Below are 21,704 nucleotides of genomic sequence, written 5' to 3' on the forward strand. Positions count from 1 at the left end.
GTTTAGGCCTACTTTTTCAGGTTTTTTCTCAATAAGTTTAATTTTGTAAAGTAATTCGTATTATAATTATTGTTCTTAAATTTTATTAACGTGTTGTAATATAATAATAAATCACGGGACTGTGTCTGGGCTTGTGTGATGGTTAGAAAGAGAGGCATGAGAGGCCTGTAAGTGGGAGTGAGAAAGGAACAGTGTTTCCCCGCCAACCGAGATAAAGACGGTAATTTCCCCCCTGTATGGGAACTGAGTGATAACTGCTCTCTCACGGTGTGGGAGAGAGAACGAGAATGGGAGTCCACGATTTCGAGGTGAAATTGAAAAGAGACTGATCAGGGGAAGCCCAGAGTTCTGTGTGTAAAAGGTTTTTTCATGTATTGTAACTTGTTCTGTGATTGGCTTGTATCTGTAAGAGTGAATGAAGCGTGCGTGTGATTGGTCGGTGAGGTCATGTGACGTCTACTCCCTGCGTGGAGGAGACGAGTTCATGAGATCACCAGTCGTCTGTCGAACACTGGACGAGTAGGTCGCGTTCGATGGCTTCTCGCTAAATTATAATGTAATTTACGAAGAGATAATTTCACGTTGGTGGTCGGAGCCAGGCCTATTATTAAATCAACCTAATTTTTTATATATTTCGTTTCGGGTATAATTAGAAATTGCGGCCACCTTCGTAGGCGTTTTGGCTCGGGGCGAGATTCGTTTTCGCTGGGTGCGGCCCTGTTCGAGGTCGCACCATCTTCGTGTACTTGCAGTAAAACATTACTGAAGGACTTAATCGACGTTATTATTTTATTATTAAATCTCATCAAGCGAGCTACCAGCAGTTTTTTCGACGGGCAGATATATGTGTGAAACGAGTGAATGAAACATTGAAAGTGTTCTGGATTTTTCGGTGCATCCTAATTGGAAAGAATAAAACAAAAACTACAATCAACGTTTTAAATCTTTTTATTTTGTAAGTAACGAACCGTTACAATATATGGACAATAATAAGATTAAACAAGACTAAGGGCGCGGTTACACGGGACCCTGAACTACTTCAGGTGAACATGTTTAAGTAAACACGTTTACAAACGCGAAAGTGTACGGTTACACGGTAGTTGCTGAAAAGTGTGTTCAGCTCTAAAACTGATTGTCTACTGTCAACGAATGACTGTTGTTGAACTTCTCTATTTTGTATCCAGAAAACGCGGGATTTTCTCACTTGTTTATACAGTATTATCAGCAGAAATTTAATGTGTTTTCATATTACTCAATATTTTTTTTACGAATCGGGAATTCAAACAACATACACAGTAAATTTTTTTAAACTTATTTTTTATTATTTTTGAGCGAGAGTACCTATCTCAGTTTTAAGATAATTAATGTCAGGATCAATTTTAAAAAAGTAATATAATTACCTGTTGATTTTTTTTGTTGCATTCGGTAAAATATTACTCTACTTGTGCCAGGATACTTTCCATCTTAGATTTCTGCAAAGGACTGTTTATATTCTAAACAGCCAATCAGAGGCTAATGTAGAAGATATGTCGATCTGAACTACTTTGCCAACCTGTTTAAGTTAAATGGGAAATGGCCTCGAACGAAAAATGTTCAGACTGTGTGTAACCCCACTCAAAAGCTGAACATATTTACCTGAAGTAGTTCAGACTCCCGTGTAACCGTGCCCTAAACCAGTGAAATAAATTTTCAACTAAATGAATGTGTTTTTATAAGAACTCGAAAAATAAGCTACAGTTAATAAAAAATATTATGGTCACTATAAATTATACTCTCGTATTTAAAAAAAGGGTATAAATTTACATATACAGTGAATCTCAATAGTACAATATATGAGATTATAGCATATAACAGGGCATATGGCTGTCACATTTTCATAGTGGTTATCTGCTAACTACCGACCTGGAAGTCAGTGAACCGTCAGCATGCTCAGGCTGTGACACCTGGTAAAAAACTTGTTGGCCATGAGAGTTATTGAAAACGTTTGAGAACAGGTGTGAGGTTGTGTGAGCCTTTTGTTAAGAGCTAGTCACATGGTAGGGGAGACCGCTCGCAGAGCGAGTCAGACCAGCAAGTGGTGTCTAACCTACCATGAGTGGAGGGCCGATGAAGAAACAGCAGTTCCCTGATAGCGGCAGTGGCCACTTGCTATGCGAGTGGCAAACCCACTCGAAGTTTCGGGAGGGGGGGGGGGGAGCAGTCACCTGTTCGAGGGGAACCAGGAAGTTAGGACAAAGGCAAAGAATGCTAATGAAACTCGAAACGTGAGTTCAGTTACCCAGAGGACAATTTGAGACGAGTAGTTAACCTTTAAGATAGCCACAGTAGTCAGTGGCCTGTACTGTTCTGCTGGTCAAGTGATGACAATTGATGAAGTCCGTCTGTTACCAGCGAGTTGAAATAACGAATTTAGTGGTGCCCTAAACTGAGAAATTAACGTGAGTTTGCACCAAGACATTTCAATTAATTATAGCAAATTGATACTGCAGTATACTGCATGAGCTAAGTTTTTTTGTTCCGTTCATGTCGGGTTGATTCTTAGGTAGCAAGGTTCACTTCCCTTCCCCTCCTTCCTCCCTCCCCTCCAATTTTGCGCCTCACAACTCCCCTTGATTCTGTCTTGTAGTGCGCATGCTCCCCTCCACCCAACAATTAGGAACTGTTTTCCTTCTGCGGACGTTATTCTTCTTTACACCTTATATACTCTGTTTTTAACTCGGCTCGTTCTTGTCCTTTTAGTTTTTGAGGCTGACAGTTAGCTACCCGGAGTGCTATGGAGACGATCATGGACAAGTGATTACTTGGACAGTTTACGTGTTAGTTGTCTTTAAGTGGCATGAAGATTAAATTTTGTTCGTATTCTCCTTTTTCTAAATTCTCTTTCTTTTGCCACGTTCCCAATTCTGCTTCATTTAAGTATGTTTTGCATTTCTGTATAACTATAATCCGTCCATGATTGTCTTCCTGTTTGGTTTTTCTGCGGCACTCACAATAAAGCCAACACTTTATGATAGCCTCACGTTCAGATTAATTACATGTCATGTTTGTATTTGACTTAACTTGTATAATTTACTGATGGTGCGTACATTAAGAGCTAGCCTGCACGCTAACCGAGCCTTGTTCAATTTATATTGGGAATATAAATTATTGTGATCATCTTTGTGAATTATGGGTTTCCAAGTTGTTAAAATTTATTTTGTTGTGCTACATAAATTCATCTTTTTTTCTAGGTAGAAACATTCACTGCTTATATGGTGCTCCTATCATAAGGAGTGAAACGACGTACATGCCTTGTAATGTGTAACACTGAATTCAATGTCATTGTTTAACTCCTCAGCAGGTTGAAGTTTCCTCTGATGCAGTTACATTTTTTGTTTATACGATCATTGTTAAGCTTCAATACTAAGTTAGTCATAGGCAGCAGTAATGTTTGTAGTTTTGGTTTAACTTTTATTTGTCTCCCTGGAAGCAGTTTATGATGTAAACCTAGATGTATCACTCTAGAGTAATTACATACACAGTCTATTGTAGACTCTATTTAGAAGTTAGGCTGATACAAGTGTAAAATAATTATGTTTATTAATAATGAATAATCGTTGGTGTTGCTTCCTAGGTAGGGGTGAGAAAGACCCAGCAACGTGAAATTAAGTTTAAGAATAACCAGTTGAATGTGAAGCTGATAACTTGTAAAAATTGTTTTTAAAAATAATGGAAATTTATAGCAACTGGTTGTTCACCCTATGAATCAGTTTTATTCTGTCATTTTGGAGGGACGCTGGTTTAGACCATGTTTACACATAAGTAGTATGTTGTATGACCACTGTGCAAAGTTTTAAAACAAAACGTTTTACATTAACTCTTATAGTGGCTAAATACTACAAAATGACTTGCAACATACTATAATTATATATTAGCAATGGTGATTTAAAAATCTTATGGAAATACATACAGAGAATAGAACACATTTAAATTGAAAGCAAAAGTAAAATTATGAAGCAATGCACTATATTTCTAACACTCCATTATAAAGGTGTAGGTTAGTAACATACATTTATACAGTGGCATACAACACACATGCCTATGACTAAGGATCATGCAAAGTAAAAAATCTGATTTTAAATTAAGAATTACATATAATAAATGGAAGTTCTTATGAGTTTTGAACATTAAAAAAAATCCTACAAGAATGTTATTCAAAAACCTAAAAAAAAAATTTAATTAACTGCAGCTGTCATTTACGTTCTAAATGTCTGTCATTATTTTTTTTAATATTTTGATCGTCGCAAATTTACACTGAAATAATTATGTTAAAAATTACTAGGAACCTGTAGTTTGTTCACAACATAAGCTGAATTTAAAAAAAAAAACCACACATAACAGTAGCAAAATTTATCCTGCAGAGACAGTATTTCGAAAAGCAAAAATACACCACAGAAAGTGGGAAAAAGAGAGTTTTAATAAGCATGCTGGCAACAATGATTGTAAACTTTTCAATTTTCACTTTTATTCCTTGTGGTCATTATTTAGTTCTACACTAGTGTTGTTCAATAAGAACGTGTTAATAATGGCTGTATCAATTAAGAATACCGTCAAATGTGAAGTGCGTTTCATAACATGTTTTCTTCATGCAAAATATGAGTGTCCAGCAGATATTTGCAAAGAAATTGTGTCCGTCTAATGTAACAAAATGGTGTCGTGCTTTCTCTCGAGGTAGGACCGAGTTCAAGAAGAACAGAGAACAGGTAGGTCATCTGTAATCTCTGGTGCTCTTTATTCAAATAACAGAGGAAGCAATTCAAGTATAAGTCTCAAATAAAAAGAATTGCATGAAATCATACTGAAAGTGTCCATGACAACTGTTTATGAAGCTGAGACTGTGACGTTAGAGTACTGAAAATTGTGTGCACGATGGGTTCCGAAAATATTTACAAAAGAACAGAAAAAGAAAAGTATGGGCTACGCACTTGACTTCCTCACACCTGAATCCAGGCAACAGTCCATGCAATGGCGCCATATGAATTCCCAAAAGCTACAAAATTCAAAACTTACATTTCAGGGAAAAAATCATGGTTTCTGTTTTCTGGGACTGGCAAGGTATTCTTCTGATTGACTTCATGTCTCCCAGCACAATTAATGCTGATGCACACTGTGGTACTTTAAGAAGTCTTAGACGCATAATTCAAAACAAATGCTGACAAGCAGTCTCCTTGCATCAAAGCAAAGCATTATTCAAAAGTTTAAAGTGGGAAGTTTTTGACCATTTGCCATACAGCCCGGGCTTTGCATACAATGACTTCCAATAATTCCTTTACCGGGAGAAACTTCTTGCAGAACAAAACTTCCTGGACGATGATGAGATCAAAACTAAAGTTGAACTGTGGTTTCAACAACAGGTGGTAAATTTATATGAGTGTGGGATACCAAAAGCTTGCACCCAGACTTAACAAATGCTTGCACAACAGCAGCAACTAAGTCAAAAAATAAGCCATGTACCAGCAAGCAATTTGTAATGAACATTGTATCAGTTAAAATTTTAGTTTATAAGTATGCAGCATTGTATCTTTACTTTTAAACACCCTTGTATCTAGATTGAAAAGTAAAAACTAGCTGCCACATGACCAACTACAGAAACTGTTTGTTGCATGGCCTACAGCATATATGTTCCAGTGATAAGTTAAATATTTTTTTAGTGGTGTACAGTTGAAGCCTTTCAATATTGAGACTAACAAGGCATTGCATTTATTATATATTAGCTAATTTAAAATCACTTACTTTCCTTGCATGCATATTAGTTACAGGCCTACCTGTATTCTACAGAACATGTGCAGACTACTAACCTACGTGATTATAATGGAGAGTTACAAATATTGTGCACCACTTTTAAATATTAATTTTGACTTGAATTTAAAATATGTTTCAGTTTCCTCCAGTAATTGTGTAAATATATAGATTATATTGCCAGTGCTAATATTAATTTGCAGTTTTTTGCAAGTTATCATCTAGAAATTGAGCCATGCTAAATGCAGCATTTTACCACTTTGCATCCCTTTTTTAAAAGGAATCGTTCTTTTAACAATTTTAAACAATGGTCATACAACATAATTGTTACATGAATTCATTGTCTAAGTGAGCGACCCTCTGGTATTATATAACCGACTGATTACAGGGCAAACAACGAGCTACTCTAGTTAGACCTACACATAAACAAAGTTTTCTGTCACAAGCCACAAAGCATTTGGGTGTCAGTTTTTCCCATGCAAAACAGTTCTCTATCTTTAGATGTATTTTCCTCAGGTTCTATTCACATCTAAATTAAACGTATTGCACCCTGATTTTAATCAATCATATAACTTTAAAGCAGAGAAAAAAAAATTATAAATCATTTAAATTGTTTTGATGCAATGCATGGTACATGGAGTTACTGTGACGGGGGTGTATTAGGCAACATGATACTGTGGTGGCTCGCCACTGCTTTCAGCACAAAACCCAGACCACAAGATAAAAATCCCTGACCCAACCAGGAATCAAACCCATGACCCTTGACTTACCAGCCAACAGGTCATACAATTCAGTCACGGCCGAGTGTTCATTGCTGGCCTACGTGTCTGTGCACGCGCTATGGTTATACATGTTATTTTAGTATTGATGACATTATTACGAATACCTGTCGACATTAATTCATCACTATCGGACCAACTGGATTTTCTGAGGTTTTTAATGTCCGGTAACAATAATGAAATTGCATTAGATTTATGCCACTATGACTCCACAAACGTCTTCAAATTATCACCTAAAATGACGGCTCTACAAGAAACGGGAAAACCTGAGGAAATAATAATGGATATTAAAAAAACTTTATGATCTATTTCATATCGCATACATGTTCCATATTAAAAAGGACAAACTTAGAAGTGAAAATCAGGTTCTCAACATTATGTTAATAGATTCTAGAATGGAAACATCTGAGATAAAGAAAGAATTAAACTCAATCAAACTAAATTTGTGCAAGAAAAATGACAGACTTGTGATAAATCCTATAGTTGAGTTCTCTTAAAGTCTTCAAGCAAGAAGAAAGTGGAACACCTGGCAACAGCAGACAACAAAAGCTCGGCCAGTGACCCACTTGTGATTAGGCTGGTTTTGACATAGCTGGATGCGACTCAGCAGAACTGGACCCAAACAGACTGTCGACAAGCAAGGATGTTGGTCCAACAAACGCTTATGTCCAAACCAAATGGCACCCAGGATAATTTGATGAGCTCAAACGAAAACCCCAATGCAAGTAGGAATACAGAATATTTCTACATTAAAAATTGTAGCTACATCTATAATCATAAAACTAAAGCACTATTTCTAAAACATTTTGAACCATCCGTCCAAGAGCAAGAGATTATAAATTACATCACAAACGAACTGTGAACCTGTCTCAAGTTGAGTTGGCTAAACTGCGTACCAAATACAATACGTACGCATTGTTTCACGTTTTAGTATTAGAAGATGACTTCAACAGAATCCAAAACATTGTCTTCTAGCCCAGCTGTTGTTTGATTGGCACTTCTTTTTTCTTTCAGAAAATTACATTCAGAGCAAATTGCCAGCAATAACTTACCTATTGACACTACAGGAAATCCAATAAAAACAGTGCCTACCTTACATTACAGTGCTCATCATCTCGTGTGTTTTGTTTATTTTTTTTTCTTTATTGTGTGTTTGTTTTTGTGTTGTACCTATCATTAAAGTTAATTTTTGTAGCTGTTGATAGGCATAATATAACAATTGTAATAATAATGAACTGAACTAAGAATATTTAAGATGATATACAATGATGCAATACACATTGTATATAACAATAATTAATCTGATAATTTACCCCATAGGCGTACCCAGGGGGGGTGTTTTGGGGGTTAAACACCCCCCCCCCCCCCCGAAATAAAGGCAAGAATATAATGAACACTCATGTCATTTGAAACTCATTTTCTGAAGTTTCACACCGAGCGACGAGAGAGAACGTCACCAAGCAGCCCAATTGGTAAGTTAACGTAAACAAATTTGAATTGCAGTGGTTGGTTCATGAATGTTCACTATAACATCCACATCGACCCGGAGAATGTGATTACTGAATTTGCCAAAAAAATTTGAACAATTTTTCTGTAAAAAGTTTGTAAGCTTAAAAAAGTTTATTATAAACAATAATTTTTTGGTGTTTATGCAGTTTTTCTTAAAAATCAGAACCAACCCCCCACCCCCCCCCCTCGGAAAAAATCCTGGGTACGCCTATGATTTACCCACTATTGTCAAATATTATGGCACAGCTTTCTTTAATTTAATTTTTAAAAATGTTGTTAAAATATTTTTAATGCTGGTTCTTAATGGATTAAGTTTTTGAAATAAAATAATTGAGCCTTAATTTTATTTCTCCTAGTTAAATAACTAATGTATGAAAATATCTTAATTCTGGTACTTCATGTTCACCGTAAGTCACCAAAAGAGCCTCAAAATTACTTGTTATTTGCAAGGTACATTGTTCACATTTACTGATCCACCAACAAATAATCATTGTTAAAACATGTTTAAAATCAGAAGTAAACACTCATAATTTCTTATTATTGTAAAATATAGTTGAATTTTACAAGTGTTGGCTATCATATCGTTGGATTTTGGGAGATTACTAGTAAAGTTATAATATTCATCATACCGACATATTGGTGAAAATGTACTGAATGCTAGAGCTAAAAAAATAAAGTATGTACTAACAAGATTTTTGTTTGGTTCATTCAGTACCGAATATACCTACTACTAGATACACTAATACTATAGCCCTAAAGGTTTTATGTAGTGCTTTTTATAGATCTAATTGTAAATTGTACTGCATATTTGTTGTATAATAAAAAAACTCATAAAATGTACATACCTTCTGCTGTTGTGCTATCCACTAAACCAAGTTCAGCTGCTGCCTGGGTGTTGGAAGGTGTACAAATTGTACCCATAGATGATGTGACAGCATTCGTTGACCCAACACAAAGTTTTATATCGGAATGAATACAGCTGGAAGTAGCACTTCCTGTTTCACTCGCTTTGCTGACTTCCCCATCTTCTAGGCTGTTTAAAAGAGACTCCGCACCTGGCTCTTCTTTTATCACAGTCTCTGTGGGTTGACTTTGAGATATCTGGAGATCAGGTTTTGTGCTGGTAGTAGTACCAGTCTTTTCACACTGCGATTCTTTCTCGTCTTTAATCATGGCTTCCAAACCTCTATTCTTAAGAAAATGGTTCAAATACCAGTTCAAAAGTTCAGACTTCAAACCATTGTGAAAAGCTCACATAATTAACTACATTCAATTATACCCAAGTTCCAAATTCACATAATTTAAGATTCCATCTTCTAACCCAAAATAACATAGTTTTAGTGTGCAAAGCACTCATGATTTATTTGAAAATGTGCATTAAAGTTTTTAATTAAATGCTGAAGTAAATTCTTCCAATTAACATTTACACTGATGCACACTAATAATGTCTTCATTAAGGCTTTCTGCTTCAAACTTCTTACACTGATGCCACATTAAAAACTACTGTTTAAAGTTTTTTGGGCATGATCACTTTTTTAAACTCACTCATTATGCTTTATAGAAATCTGTAAAAAGAACAAAGGTGAAACAAATTAAAAATCTTTAAAAACTTTATAGATTCTTGCATCTAATTTAATAACTGCCACATAAAACCAGACATATTAATACCAATGAAATGTTCAATTAAAATCCAGCATTTGTAATTTCATTACTTTGACATCACTATTTTGAGGGGTTTTCCTGAAAATTTAACACAATAGCAATTTTGCATTTTATGTTGAATCTGAAATTTTCTCAACAGATATTTATTAAACATGATCTGATAATGGTAAAAAGTCATGCAAGTGTAAATAATTATAATTGCATACCTCATACAAATTGAAAACAACATTTAGTAAATATCTGGTGATACAATTTGTGACCCAACAACAAATGCAAGAGCAACTGTCAGGATTTATTTACAGGAAAATCTCTAGTTGAGGGTAATGATTAGAATGAAATAGCCAAGTTGGCATGTAAAGTGAGGCTTAAAGTGAAAATATTATTTTGTTAATAGTTGCTCATCAACTACTGCTATTAATAAAGAGACAAATTATTTCATCCTCAAACAGACACTTCTGAATAATGGACACTTTCAACTAATAGACATTTTTCTAATCACTGACTGATACTCAAAATATCAGCCCCTTATCAGGCAAAACTTCCCACTATTGTAAATTCCAAGTACTAAGTGAGCTAAATGAAGGATGAAAAAAAAAAGTGAGAAGAACATCACAAAACAGTACAAATGAACCCTAAAACTGCAAGTAGCACTTGTGGCAGAGAGGCGGTACATCCCTCGCAGGTGATAGCGAGGCTGTACAACCCTTCTCAAATACATGCCTTACATCAACAAGTGCCAGGCAGGGAAGTGAAAAAAGTACAGGCTATTTATATATATTTTTTCTTTACTATCACAAACTTAATTTCTTATGCTGAACTGAAATTGCATAGTAACTATAGGGGAGCAAACAATTAGAAATTATTTCCAAAAATTACTTACAAAAAAGAAAATTAAGTAATGATTCATATAATTTAGTAACATTACTATTCATTTTGTTTCTATGTACAAGATGAAAAGCTTTGTTTTTTTAAACAATATTTTTTTTTAACTTAAACTATTCAATTTATCCTCATTCATATTATATTGGGAGACTTGTAAAACTATAAGAATTTTTAAGATTCCTAAAGTAAAAAATAATTTCAACTTTGATTGGGCATCAGTTTAGCTCCAAGAATATCTCTAAGGAAAATGTACGAAGATGGTTTAATATGGTACACAATCTAATATTTAAAAACAAAGTGCATATACATATATGTGTACATATAATTTAGTGTGTATGTGTGGTAGTTGGTAGAACTGTGACAATTATTGGCAGTTAATGTACATATTTGTAAATAATAAGAGTAATTTTTTTTTGTTTTGATGAATGTTATCATGGGAAATTATAACCTATAATTTAAGGTAAATTGTTGTCTCATAGAATTTCCTTCCATTTTTCTTTGAGGGTTTAGTCTATGAATTAATGTAATTTGTTACAATCCTGTGGTTGATTTCCAAAGAAAGAAAAAAAGTAATTGTCTGTGGCATGATCGGTAAGTAATGCATATTTTGTATATAATTTGTTTCATAAATATGTAAGTCTTGTAGAGTCTACTGTTCCCCTTGTTTATTGAAATATGGCACATAACCTAACTTGATTGAATTCACTTGGAATGCCAACATTTGTTACAGATTTTGTGTTACATTATTTTGGCACCCCCTACCAAGAAATGTAATATCACATTTCAATTGTTTAAATACATCATCCGTATCGCCTTATCACGTACTTTAGATATGTACCTTTCACAGTCACGTCTTACCCTAAGTTACAGATATCATGGCATGGGGTGCCAATAAATTATAACTAACTGGCAGAGCGTGCCAGTAAACCGTAACATGTATGCCAATACTTGGCAGTATTGTAGGATTATAGATAATCTGTCTTTACCTTGCAGGAAACTAAAATTATTTTCAAAAAAGAAGAGATACACCTCTGTTGATTTATAAAATGCAATTAATGATGTGACATTTAGTTTATCAAAGAATGCAGCAGCCAAGAAATACATTCCTCATGCAACAATTCAGTTCCACATGATGCAAGATTATATAAAAAATTGCCCTGGCCCTCCCTCAACTGTTTTAACGAAAGAAGAGGACAATACCCTTAAAAATGGATCATTGATTGCAGTAATAAAGGCTATCCTAACAAAGCTAATGTGTTTATCAGTGTGAAAGAATTCCTTAAATTAAATTATCACCAAAATCCTTTTACAAATGACACACTAGGTCTTGGTTAAGGCCTTTCTCAAACAACATCCAAATATAGCCACCCGGACCAGTGAACAGCAAGCAGTTGTGTCAACCAAAAACGATATTCAAAACTGGTTTCAGCAAGATATTCGACTATCTAAATGACATAGGGTAGTTTAATAATCTTTAATAGCTTGAAAGGCTATTTAATGCTGATGAAACATGTTTCATGTTGAACCCCACCAATTCTAAAGTGTTGAGTCCAAAAGGACCCAGAAACATTTATACGCTAGAACAAGAAAATTCCAAAACATCTAAAATGGAAATGTTTAGTTTTTCAGCTAGTGGCTTAGTGGTTCCACCGATGGTGGCTTTTACTAACCAAAATTTTCTATTGAAATAATTCAATCAATTCCAGATTCTTGGGGAACTGGTCACACTGATAAAGGCTGGATGAAGGCTAAGTATTTTATGAATACATTAGATATGATTTTGTGCTATTTTTAGGGGAGAACAACATTGAGACACCCGTCATTTTATTTGAAGATGGCATAAAAGACACATTTCATTGTATTTTAGTGAACTTGTTTTATTGCACTTTACTACATTGCAACATGAATCCTGCATCCAGCAGATGTCGCAGCTTTTATACCCATTAAAGAAGGCCAGAGAGAAGGTGTACTTGATTGACACAGGGAACACCCTAATAAAGACCTGAAGAAGGAAAAATTCTGTTCAGTCTTTGAAACAGTCCTGAACAAGCATGTAAAAACAGAAACACTTAGGAATGGATTCCAAATCTGTGGTTTGTTCCCATTCAATCCTGATGCCATTAATTACTCAAAATGTCTCGGCAGCACACACAAATAAGGATTCATCCTAACTATGAATGAACTGCTGCCCAAATTTGATTATGAAACTTTAAAAACACATGAGGGCAAAGAATTAATATGAAAATTCAAAACCAGAGATCATAGTAACGAAATTTACATTTTGTTTATGTGGAGTGAAGTGTTTCATTAAGGGTGTTCCCAAACCTCTTCCTAAAAGCAAACAAGAACATGAAGCTCCACCTGAAGACAAAGAGACTCCGACCAAGAAGCTCCACCTAAAGAACAAGGAGCTCTACCTCTAAAGACCAAGAAGAACAAATGGCTCACCCAAAAAAAAAAAGTAGACCCTAAGGAAGATTAATTTTTCTAGAATCATCATATGATTACAACTTATAACTGTAAAAGTTCACAATTTGTAGGAAGAGAAGAGAAAAAGGCCAATTTTTAAGATGGCCATTGTTTTCACAATCTCTGTATAAAGAATCAGAATATCGGATGAAAGCAGCACCAGGAATTAAGTTACAAATGGGTCCCAAATTTATTGTATTTTTAATGTATTTAGAATCTCCAAACAGGAAAGGAATATGGCAAATAGAACAACATTATTTGCTTTGACTAGCAATACTTGGAAGAGTTTTGTATGGAAAAATTGCTGAAAAACAAGATGAACAAAAAAAAAGAAAAATCAAAGAAAGAAAATGAGGAAAGATTGTTTAAGTCAAAACAGAAAAGAAATGAAAAAAAAAAAAAAAGAGGGAGACCTACAAATATGAGTAAAGATATAGACGTAACTGAAAAATTTGCATCATCTTTGAAACAAGGCTTGAGTTATGTCTGTGTTGGTAATGTTAGCCGGCATCAAGTTTTAAAATGCTCTATATGTAAAAAGTTATTTCACGATTGGTATGTGTCTAGAAATCATCAGCAACAAATTTCTGATGATAGTTTTGTTTACCATATGTTCTACAAAGTAGACTGAAGCAAATATGATGAGTTAAATGTTATGCTAACATGTGACAGTGATTATAATCCTTAAACATTCAATAAAATACGAGGGTTATTTTTTTTCAACCTCCGATCGGCTGTAATTAAAAAAACGGGAATGAATTTGGAAATTATTTTAATGTCACAAGAAACGTACATCTTTACTCTATTTTTCCACATAATCACTGTGCAGATTGAGGCATTTGTCGTACCGATGCACCAGCTTTCCAATACCCTCTGCATAAAATGATGCCTCCTGCCTATTCAGCCACGTTTTAACAGTGCTCTGCAGTTCATCATTGGTGTTGAAGCATCGTCCTCCAAGCCACTTTTTCAACGTGGGGAAAAGGTGATAGTCACTCGGTGCCAAATCCGGACTGTAAGGAGGGTGATCAAACACTTCCCATCGAAATCTGAGGTGTGAGTTGGCCGCTCCACATGGTTGGTGGAAGGGGGTAAACACTACGAGACGTGTCGATTCATGTACGAGCGATTAGGGTATCGATTAATGGGCATGCCATGGAGAAATGAAACTGTAATCACACTGCAGGGCACTGTTAAAACGTGGCTGAAAAGGCAGGAGGCATCATTTTATGCAGAGGGTATTGGAAAGCTGGTGCATCGGTACGACAAATGCCTCAATCTGCACGGTGATTATGTGGAAAAATAGAGTAAAGATGTACGTTTCTTTTGACATTAAAATAATTTCCCAATTCATTCCCGTTTTTTTATTACAGCCGATCGGAGGTTGAAAAAAAAAATAACCCTCGTATGTCTAAACATTTCAGGGAAAAAATGTACATGCCAATAATTGTATCAAAGTCCTGCCAATTAATGTAATTTATCTGCCAAGAACTCTAATTTTAATTTATTTTCAGTAAAACCAAAAGTTTTTCATTGAAAATTCTTTGCTTGAAAAATGTGAGCAGATGTAAAAAAAAACATAGATTAATAACATAAGTTGATTTTGATTACAAAAATTCTATTTTGTCCAAAATTTGTAAATTAATAAAAACACATCCTTGACCCGTGTCACTTTCCCCATATATATTATCATATATACATATACATACATATATATTCCCACAATACAATAATATAGAATCTGTTTGAGAAAGAAGTGTAATTGCAATATGCACCTTCCTACACATGTATTGTGGTCTACCAAAAGTCTCTTATTATGTTATTAAAACCATTGTATCCTTATAATTCTAATGTGCAGCTGATAGTAGTTTCCCTAACTACTTTATTGGGAGGGGATTGGAAGAGGTCAACATGTTAGTTTTTAATTACATAACTGATATTTCAGGCTAAGATGCAAACATGGTTTTAATTTGATTTGGAAGTGTAAAAGGACAGTTACTGATGCTAGTGACAATGTTTACATTATGTGCATACAAAAATGTATGCTATTTTCATTGATTATTTTTAATGAATTTGTATAAACATAAGGTAAATTATTTTTCTTTGTTTTTCTACTGTGATGAAATTAAATATTTTGCAATATAATATAATTTACTAGAGGTAGGCAATCATTACCCTATTTTTTCATGCAAGGCCAAAGAAAGTTTGAATTGGTTCATTTAACCTTTAAGGGGGCATTTACAAAGCTAACAAATTAAATATTGCAAAACATAAAAATATTAGTACTCCGGTCAAAATAGACATTTCAAATAAAAATTCCGACAGAGCTGAATTTTTGGTAGAGACCTTGGGTACACCAGTAGAAATAAAGTTCCAAAAGTCCCCATAGATCCCATGTGTGCTGAAAAAGTTATTCAAGGTCAAAGGTCAAAATTTTCTGTTTTTTGGATTTTTTTCAAAAATGGTTAAGTTTTATCAAAAATATAGCCCAGACAAAAATTGTAGATTATAAAATTATCTACAATGGTCCTTAAACATATTCCTAAGAATCACCATTCCTAAGATATCACCATTCTAAAAGTTGAAAGAGTTAGATTCTACACTATATGCACATATTTCCACGCCACCTGTGAGGTAGTGTACTTGGCGCATTTTTTTAAACGTGGTTTCCCCGATAGGCCTACTCCACGATCTGTTATGACGGAGTTTTATGGGAAAATACTGTATTTACTGCATGATGATTACTGATTTTGGTACTGATATAGGTGATTGATTTAAATTGTAGTTCTGATTTCTGTTAATATTCTAATCTGATTCATATTCTTCAAATTCAACTTCAACAGTCATGTCTTCTTCGATTTCTTCTTCTTCTTTCTCTTCTTCTTGCTTGATGTTCAGAAATTGTTCAACTGAAGATGAATCAGCTGTCTCTTCATCAATATCATATGAATCTTCGTCTATTGTATTAAATTGAACATTCGAGCAAGACTGGCCTTGGCAATTAGTGCAAACTGGTGACACAACAACCCTACTCTTCTACAGCCACATTTAGCACTACAACCTTTTTTTGCAATTGCAAAAAATAGTGTTTAGGAGTTTTTTCGGAGCAGGTGGGAGTATAGTTTGAATCGGTTCCAAAGTATTATCTGTTAATTTCGAACCCCAGTCTCCGGGGTTCAGTTGATTGCCTAGCCATGTCTGAACTTGGTAGTATACTCGATACAAGTGTTGATGAGCAGAAGCCGATGTTGGAGGAAGACAAGATAGTTGTACTTGTTTCTTGTTCCTTGTATTTTTTTACAAAAGTTAAATATCTATACTTGTCAAAACAATTAATTGTTTTTGGAGCTCCATAAACAGCAAGGAGAAAGCAAATTCCTTTTGTGATTATCATTTGAGAAGGAGAGTCAATTTCTTCAAATACTTTAGCGCAATAAATTAAATCCTTTTCTCAAATAATTCCAATACTGATGTTTTACCCCTTCTGAACATTGCTGATGTAGTATCGCAACCGGTTATCGCATGTAAAAATAAAATATGGTTTTGGCATTTTGGATAAGCAGATAAACTTTTTGAAGAATATATTTCTGTTCGCTGTAGAGACTTTCCAGGTTTCAAAAAGTAAATAATTTTATCAATTGGAGTCCGTGCAGTAAGTAGTATTAACAAATCAACGTATTTACGTGGCATTTGTGTGCATATCATGTAGAATCTAACTCATTCAACTTTTAGATTGGCGATATCTTAGGAATGGTGATTCTTAGGAAAAAAATTAGTTCGGACCATTTGTGTGGATAATTTTATAATCTACAATTTTTGTCTGGACTATAGTTTTGATAAAACTTACTGTTTTTGAGAAAAATAAAATTTAAAAAAAAATTTGACCTTTGACCTTGAATAACTTTTTTAGCACACATGGGATCTATGGGGACTTTTGGCACTTTATTTCTACTGGTGTACCCGATCACTATTTTTATGTCTATTTTGACCGAACTATAGGTAGTCTTCAAGCCTTATACAACTATCAAAAGAGCAAAAATAAGTCTTTTTTTGATCAGAAATCTGCATATGGGAACTAAATAACACCACCACATAAAACCAAATTTCACAATGTTAGAAGGAATATTCTATTGTTATTATTGTTAAGATTAATTTTTTTTACTTACAGAATATACACCTGTCAGAATTTCATACAGATGACTGAAATGGAGGACTTGAAAAGAAACAAATTTGCCAGCTACCTCTCTCAACACACAACAGTTTCTACTACCACAACTTGTATAGGTTTTTTTCCTCTATGAATTCCATTCCCACCTACCCACATTCAAAATCCCCACTGAGCAATTGCTGTGATAGTAGGTTGCTGCTCTCTTGGCAATATCAAGTTATAGGTTTCCTCACTGTTTTTCAAAGTGGTGTCACTGAATGTTAAGAACTAATTAAAAATTTCTACTTCAGACCTTACATCCAAATTAATTATACAACAATATATTTATAATGAACTTATGATTAACTATTTTTACTTAATATAATTTGGTAGCTTTAAGATGATGCCTCAATTATGAAAAAATCATATAAAACCAACCCTCTGCTCATTGGTTTCACTACCATCTTAAACACACAGATTTTTTTTTAAATAAGTTTGTAAGCCTTTTCCCACTAATCTTTTTAACATATGATAAAGATCCATGTTCTTGAAAATTAAAATATAAGAATAATAAAAATCTTGTTCCTGTTATGATCAATTTTTTTATGTATAGTAGAGTCTTGATTCACCAAGGTTTTATATTATCCGAACCAATGTAAAGTGTTATTAGCCAAGACTGTTGAAACATTTGCATGATGACCTAGAAAATGATCTGTTGTTGAAAGCCTAGTAAAAATTAACCTCAAATAGTAATTTACTGGATGGACAATTCATTGAGACACGTGAAAGAATATACACTGAATATAAAATGGAAAAACATCACCTCGAAAAATGATACTAGACCAATTGAAAACCAAGACAATTTTCTTAAATATCCATATTATTTGACATTTTGCTTATCCATGGTTTCAGTGGTCCACATTTACTCATTTAATCAAGAGACTATTATAGTTATGTGATAAAATTGTGGTGAATGGTTTTATACTGCAAATCGGCAATTGACGCAGGAGAATTGTCAAATATGAATCTGTTATGCTTCAATCTCATTACGAAGCATCAAAGAGTGAGGCAGAAACAACAGGAGTGTCAAAAGTGGTACAAGTGAAGCAGTTTGTTGGCAGTGTGTAGTTTTTAAACTCAGCCGATACCATTTTTCTGGAACAACGAATAAATCCTATAAATCCAAGTGCCTTTAAAAATTCAGTTTCCTCCCGAGTTTTCTGACTGCAAAAATTCACTGCTTTATTCCTGTTTCTCAATATTTTAGGTTGGTGCCCACCCTGTAGCACAAACTGATACTCCCATCATGTGTCTGCATGAGCTTCATGAATTCCAAGAGAGAAAAATAATGTTCTCCACCACTACAGGCTGTCAAACCAACTTTAAGTGACCAAAGGATTTCTACAGAGATACAGAAGTATACTACTGTTGTCCGGTCAACAGATAATTTTATTAGTGTCTTTAACTGAGTGTAATCACACCTTACTGCAATTACATGAAGGAAACATGCTACTTCAATGATGGTAGCTAAAATATGGTTAACAGTAGTTTTTACCACACTGTTAGTATATTATGAAAGTACTTAAAATGTGAGTAGAAAGTATCCCTTTCCGTCAACTGATACTTGGTTTAAATGTTTTGCTTTAATATTTTATTGATGATGTAAATTAATACATGAGACTTCTTAATTTGAAATTACACAAAATTGGCTTAATTTTATCCTTGTTTTTAGCCTAGAATTGAGTTCACCCATTCTTAAAAATTACACAACTGTAAATGCCATTAGTTCACTGTACAAGCTATAAACAGTGAAACAATTGCTTGGGGTATAATTATAGGGCTTCTTTCAAAATCACTTTTGGTCAGGACTAAGTAAAGACCATTCTCCGACCAAAATGATTTTTTTTTTCCTTTTAGAGAGCCACACTATTGCTAGTCTTGTGTTAATCTATAGTAAAACAGAAAAAAATACTGCTGATATAAAATTTAAGTTTAACTATGAATCAAAATATAAACTGGAAATTTGTGAAGGACATTACATGCATGACACATTCTGTGAAAAAATATTTTGTGAAAAAATATTTTGTAAAAAAATTTGACATTTAAAAAGGTACAATAATGATTACTACTTTATATAAGAGCCTGGTGAACTACCCCAAAATAAATTAAATACCATGAAAAAAAAATTGTTTGTCTGTAAAGTCAGTTTACAGACGATAGTTTAACGTGATGTCATAACAAAACATTGATGAAATGATCGCATACTTTTATGAATAAAATTGAATCATTTTTATTTTAATAATAAAAGAATAAATACTTGAAATTATACTAGTAATCAGATTTTTAAAATGCAAGAATAATTAACCTTTATTGCCGAAATTGTTGTGATAATAAGGAATGAAAACCATATTAACTTTTCACTTCACTTTATAAACAGTTGACGAAACAGTTCACGTGTAGATAACTTGTAATTAATTTTAAAAACTGGCATTTAGCTATAAAGATTAAATATAATTTTGAACAAGTTTTCATATAAACTGTAATCAAATATCTATCATCAATTATATGAATCACCATAGTTTTTTAGTCAATTGTAACATAACCTATTATTACTGCACTCGCCGACAGCGTAACGGAACACAGCGTAACGGAACAATGAGCATAATGGGACACAGCGTAACGGAACAATGTGTGTAACGGGACACATTTTTGTGCGTGCTGCCGGCGTTCATCGATTTATTAAACGTCACGTCAAAAACTTATTCCATCCATCAGGAGCTGGTTTGTCTACGAAAAATGTTCCTGGCAGACTAACTTGAAACTCATCATGCTATCTACTATAAAGCTATTATTTCATGGCTGTTCACTCCCAATGACAGCCCTGAAATAACTTGTCTCACAACCACTCACATCACACCCTGCCAATAATATAAGCAATCAGAGCATGTGACAGTGCTAAGCATTTAATTTTCCTTTCTTATTCACTGCTGTCCCACCACATATATCTCATTGCTTGACTTCCAGCATAGAGGCACTACATAATAATCAGTTATTAGCATGACTAAAAAACAACTCACCACTAACGATCTGGCTCAGGTTATGTTGTCAGTTATCGTTAGCTGTTTAAAACAGGTGTGTCACCTCCTTGTCCAGGAATATAAGACATGTGCACAAAAATTACAAGACATTTTTAGAAAATGATAAAAAACACTACCTATGTTATAAAATATAAAAACTTTACTTCCAAAAAACTCATATTTATATGCAAAAATTAAAAAAATTCGTAAAAATTAAGTCACCATATCTTAAAAAACATTCCATAATACTTATAGTCTTCATTCATATACAAAATAAACATTCACAAAACACTTATAGTCATAGACTCCACCCCACAATTATCTGTTATGGAACCTGCCTAGTCAGAGGTGAAATTGTGTTTTCTAGCACGGTATCACCTCTAAGCGCAAGGCTGCGGACATGTGTGCATAGGACAACCATGATATCTGAGTGGTAAATATAAGATTATTAGACAGAAAAGAAAATAAAGGTATAATGCAAGTCCCATGATTGCTTTCACTAAAAATAATTCTAAAAACATAAGTTTTAGCCATTTACACTCTCCTAGAAATACAGTCCAATATTCATACAAACACACAGAAACAGAACTACCAACTACAGCAGCAACAAAAATGACAAAAATTCAGAAGAAAAAAACTACAAGAAAAAACTGAATATAAACTAACCCATTTCAGAGGTGGTATGCATCATTATCAGCGATTATGAAATCAATTATGCAAACACTAGCATAGGGCTAGAATTATGTAACCAATTATTAATTCAGTAAAATATTTGAATAATTGTAAAACATAACAATTCATAGTAAAACTACTGAAAATCACCAAATACAATTATAAAAATTGTGCATTCAACACAAAAATGGGTCCTCAGTAGCCGTAATTGCTAACATGTCATGCTCACATGGCGTGGGTTGTGGTTTTGATATCAACATCGGTATGACTCAAATTTATGAGCACAGAGTTGGTACTAAGTTTTAAATGTTACAAAATTGCTAACTAAAAATATCAACTACTTTATTTGTTAGTTAAGTATGTTACTTTTAATAACAAAATAAAAATATTCAAAAAACTAGGTAATATCACATGAAAAAGGGTAAAATTCAAAACATAATAATAACATGTATTATAGATGTTTTTTAATTGTCAGAAAAAAGTACAGAAAATGTATATATCATGGAAGAAGGCTAATAAGAGTAAGATGGTTGAAGTAATGCAAAGTTTATTACATTGGTATTAATAGAAGACCAATTTTTTAGTTATTTCAGTTAGTATTGGTCGTGGAAGGTAAGGAACGGCCATGTGACGAGTTGTGATGAAATAAGAAATATTATTATTAGAACAAGGAAGTAGTGGAATAAAACAGGAATGTTTGTGTGTTAGTGATGTTAGACATGGCATTCG

General features: G+C 33.8%; 1 protein-coding gene across 3 annotated transcripts in view; it reads right to left on the bottom strand.

Annotated features, from left to right (window-relative positions):
* The window catches only part of LOC134529490 (protein BCL9 homolog), an 80,146-nt gene that overhangs the window by 43,446 nt on the left and 14,996 nt on the right, over nt 1–21,704 (bottom strand). For 2 of the 3 annotated variants that reach the window (XM_063363629.1, XM_063363628.1), the window contains exon 2: nt 8,912–9,631. In XM_063363629.1, the coding sequence (XP_063219699.1) occupies nt 8,912–9,239 (328 nt within the window). In that variant the 5' untranslated portion in view covers nt 9,240–9,631. Of the gene's footprint in view, nt 1–8,911; nt 9,632–20,303; nt 21,104–21,704 lie in introns of those variants that run through there. The other variant, XM_063363630.1, reaches the window with a different exon arrangement.

This window comes from Bacillus rossius, chromosome 2 (assembly GCF_032445375.1).
Source record: "Bacillus rossius redtenbacheri isolate Brsri chromosome 2, Brsri_v3, whole genome shotgun sequence".
Taxonomy (NCBI): Eukaryota; Metazoa; Arthropoda; class Insecta; order Phasmatodea; family Bacillidae; genus Bacillus; species Bacillus rossius.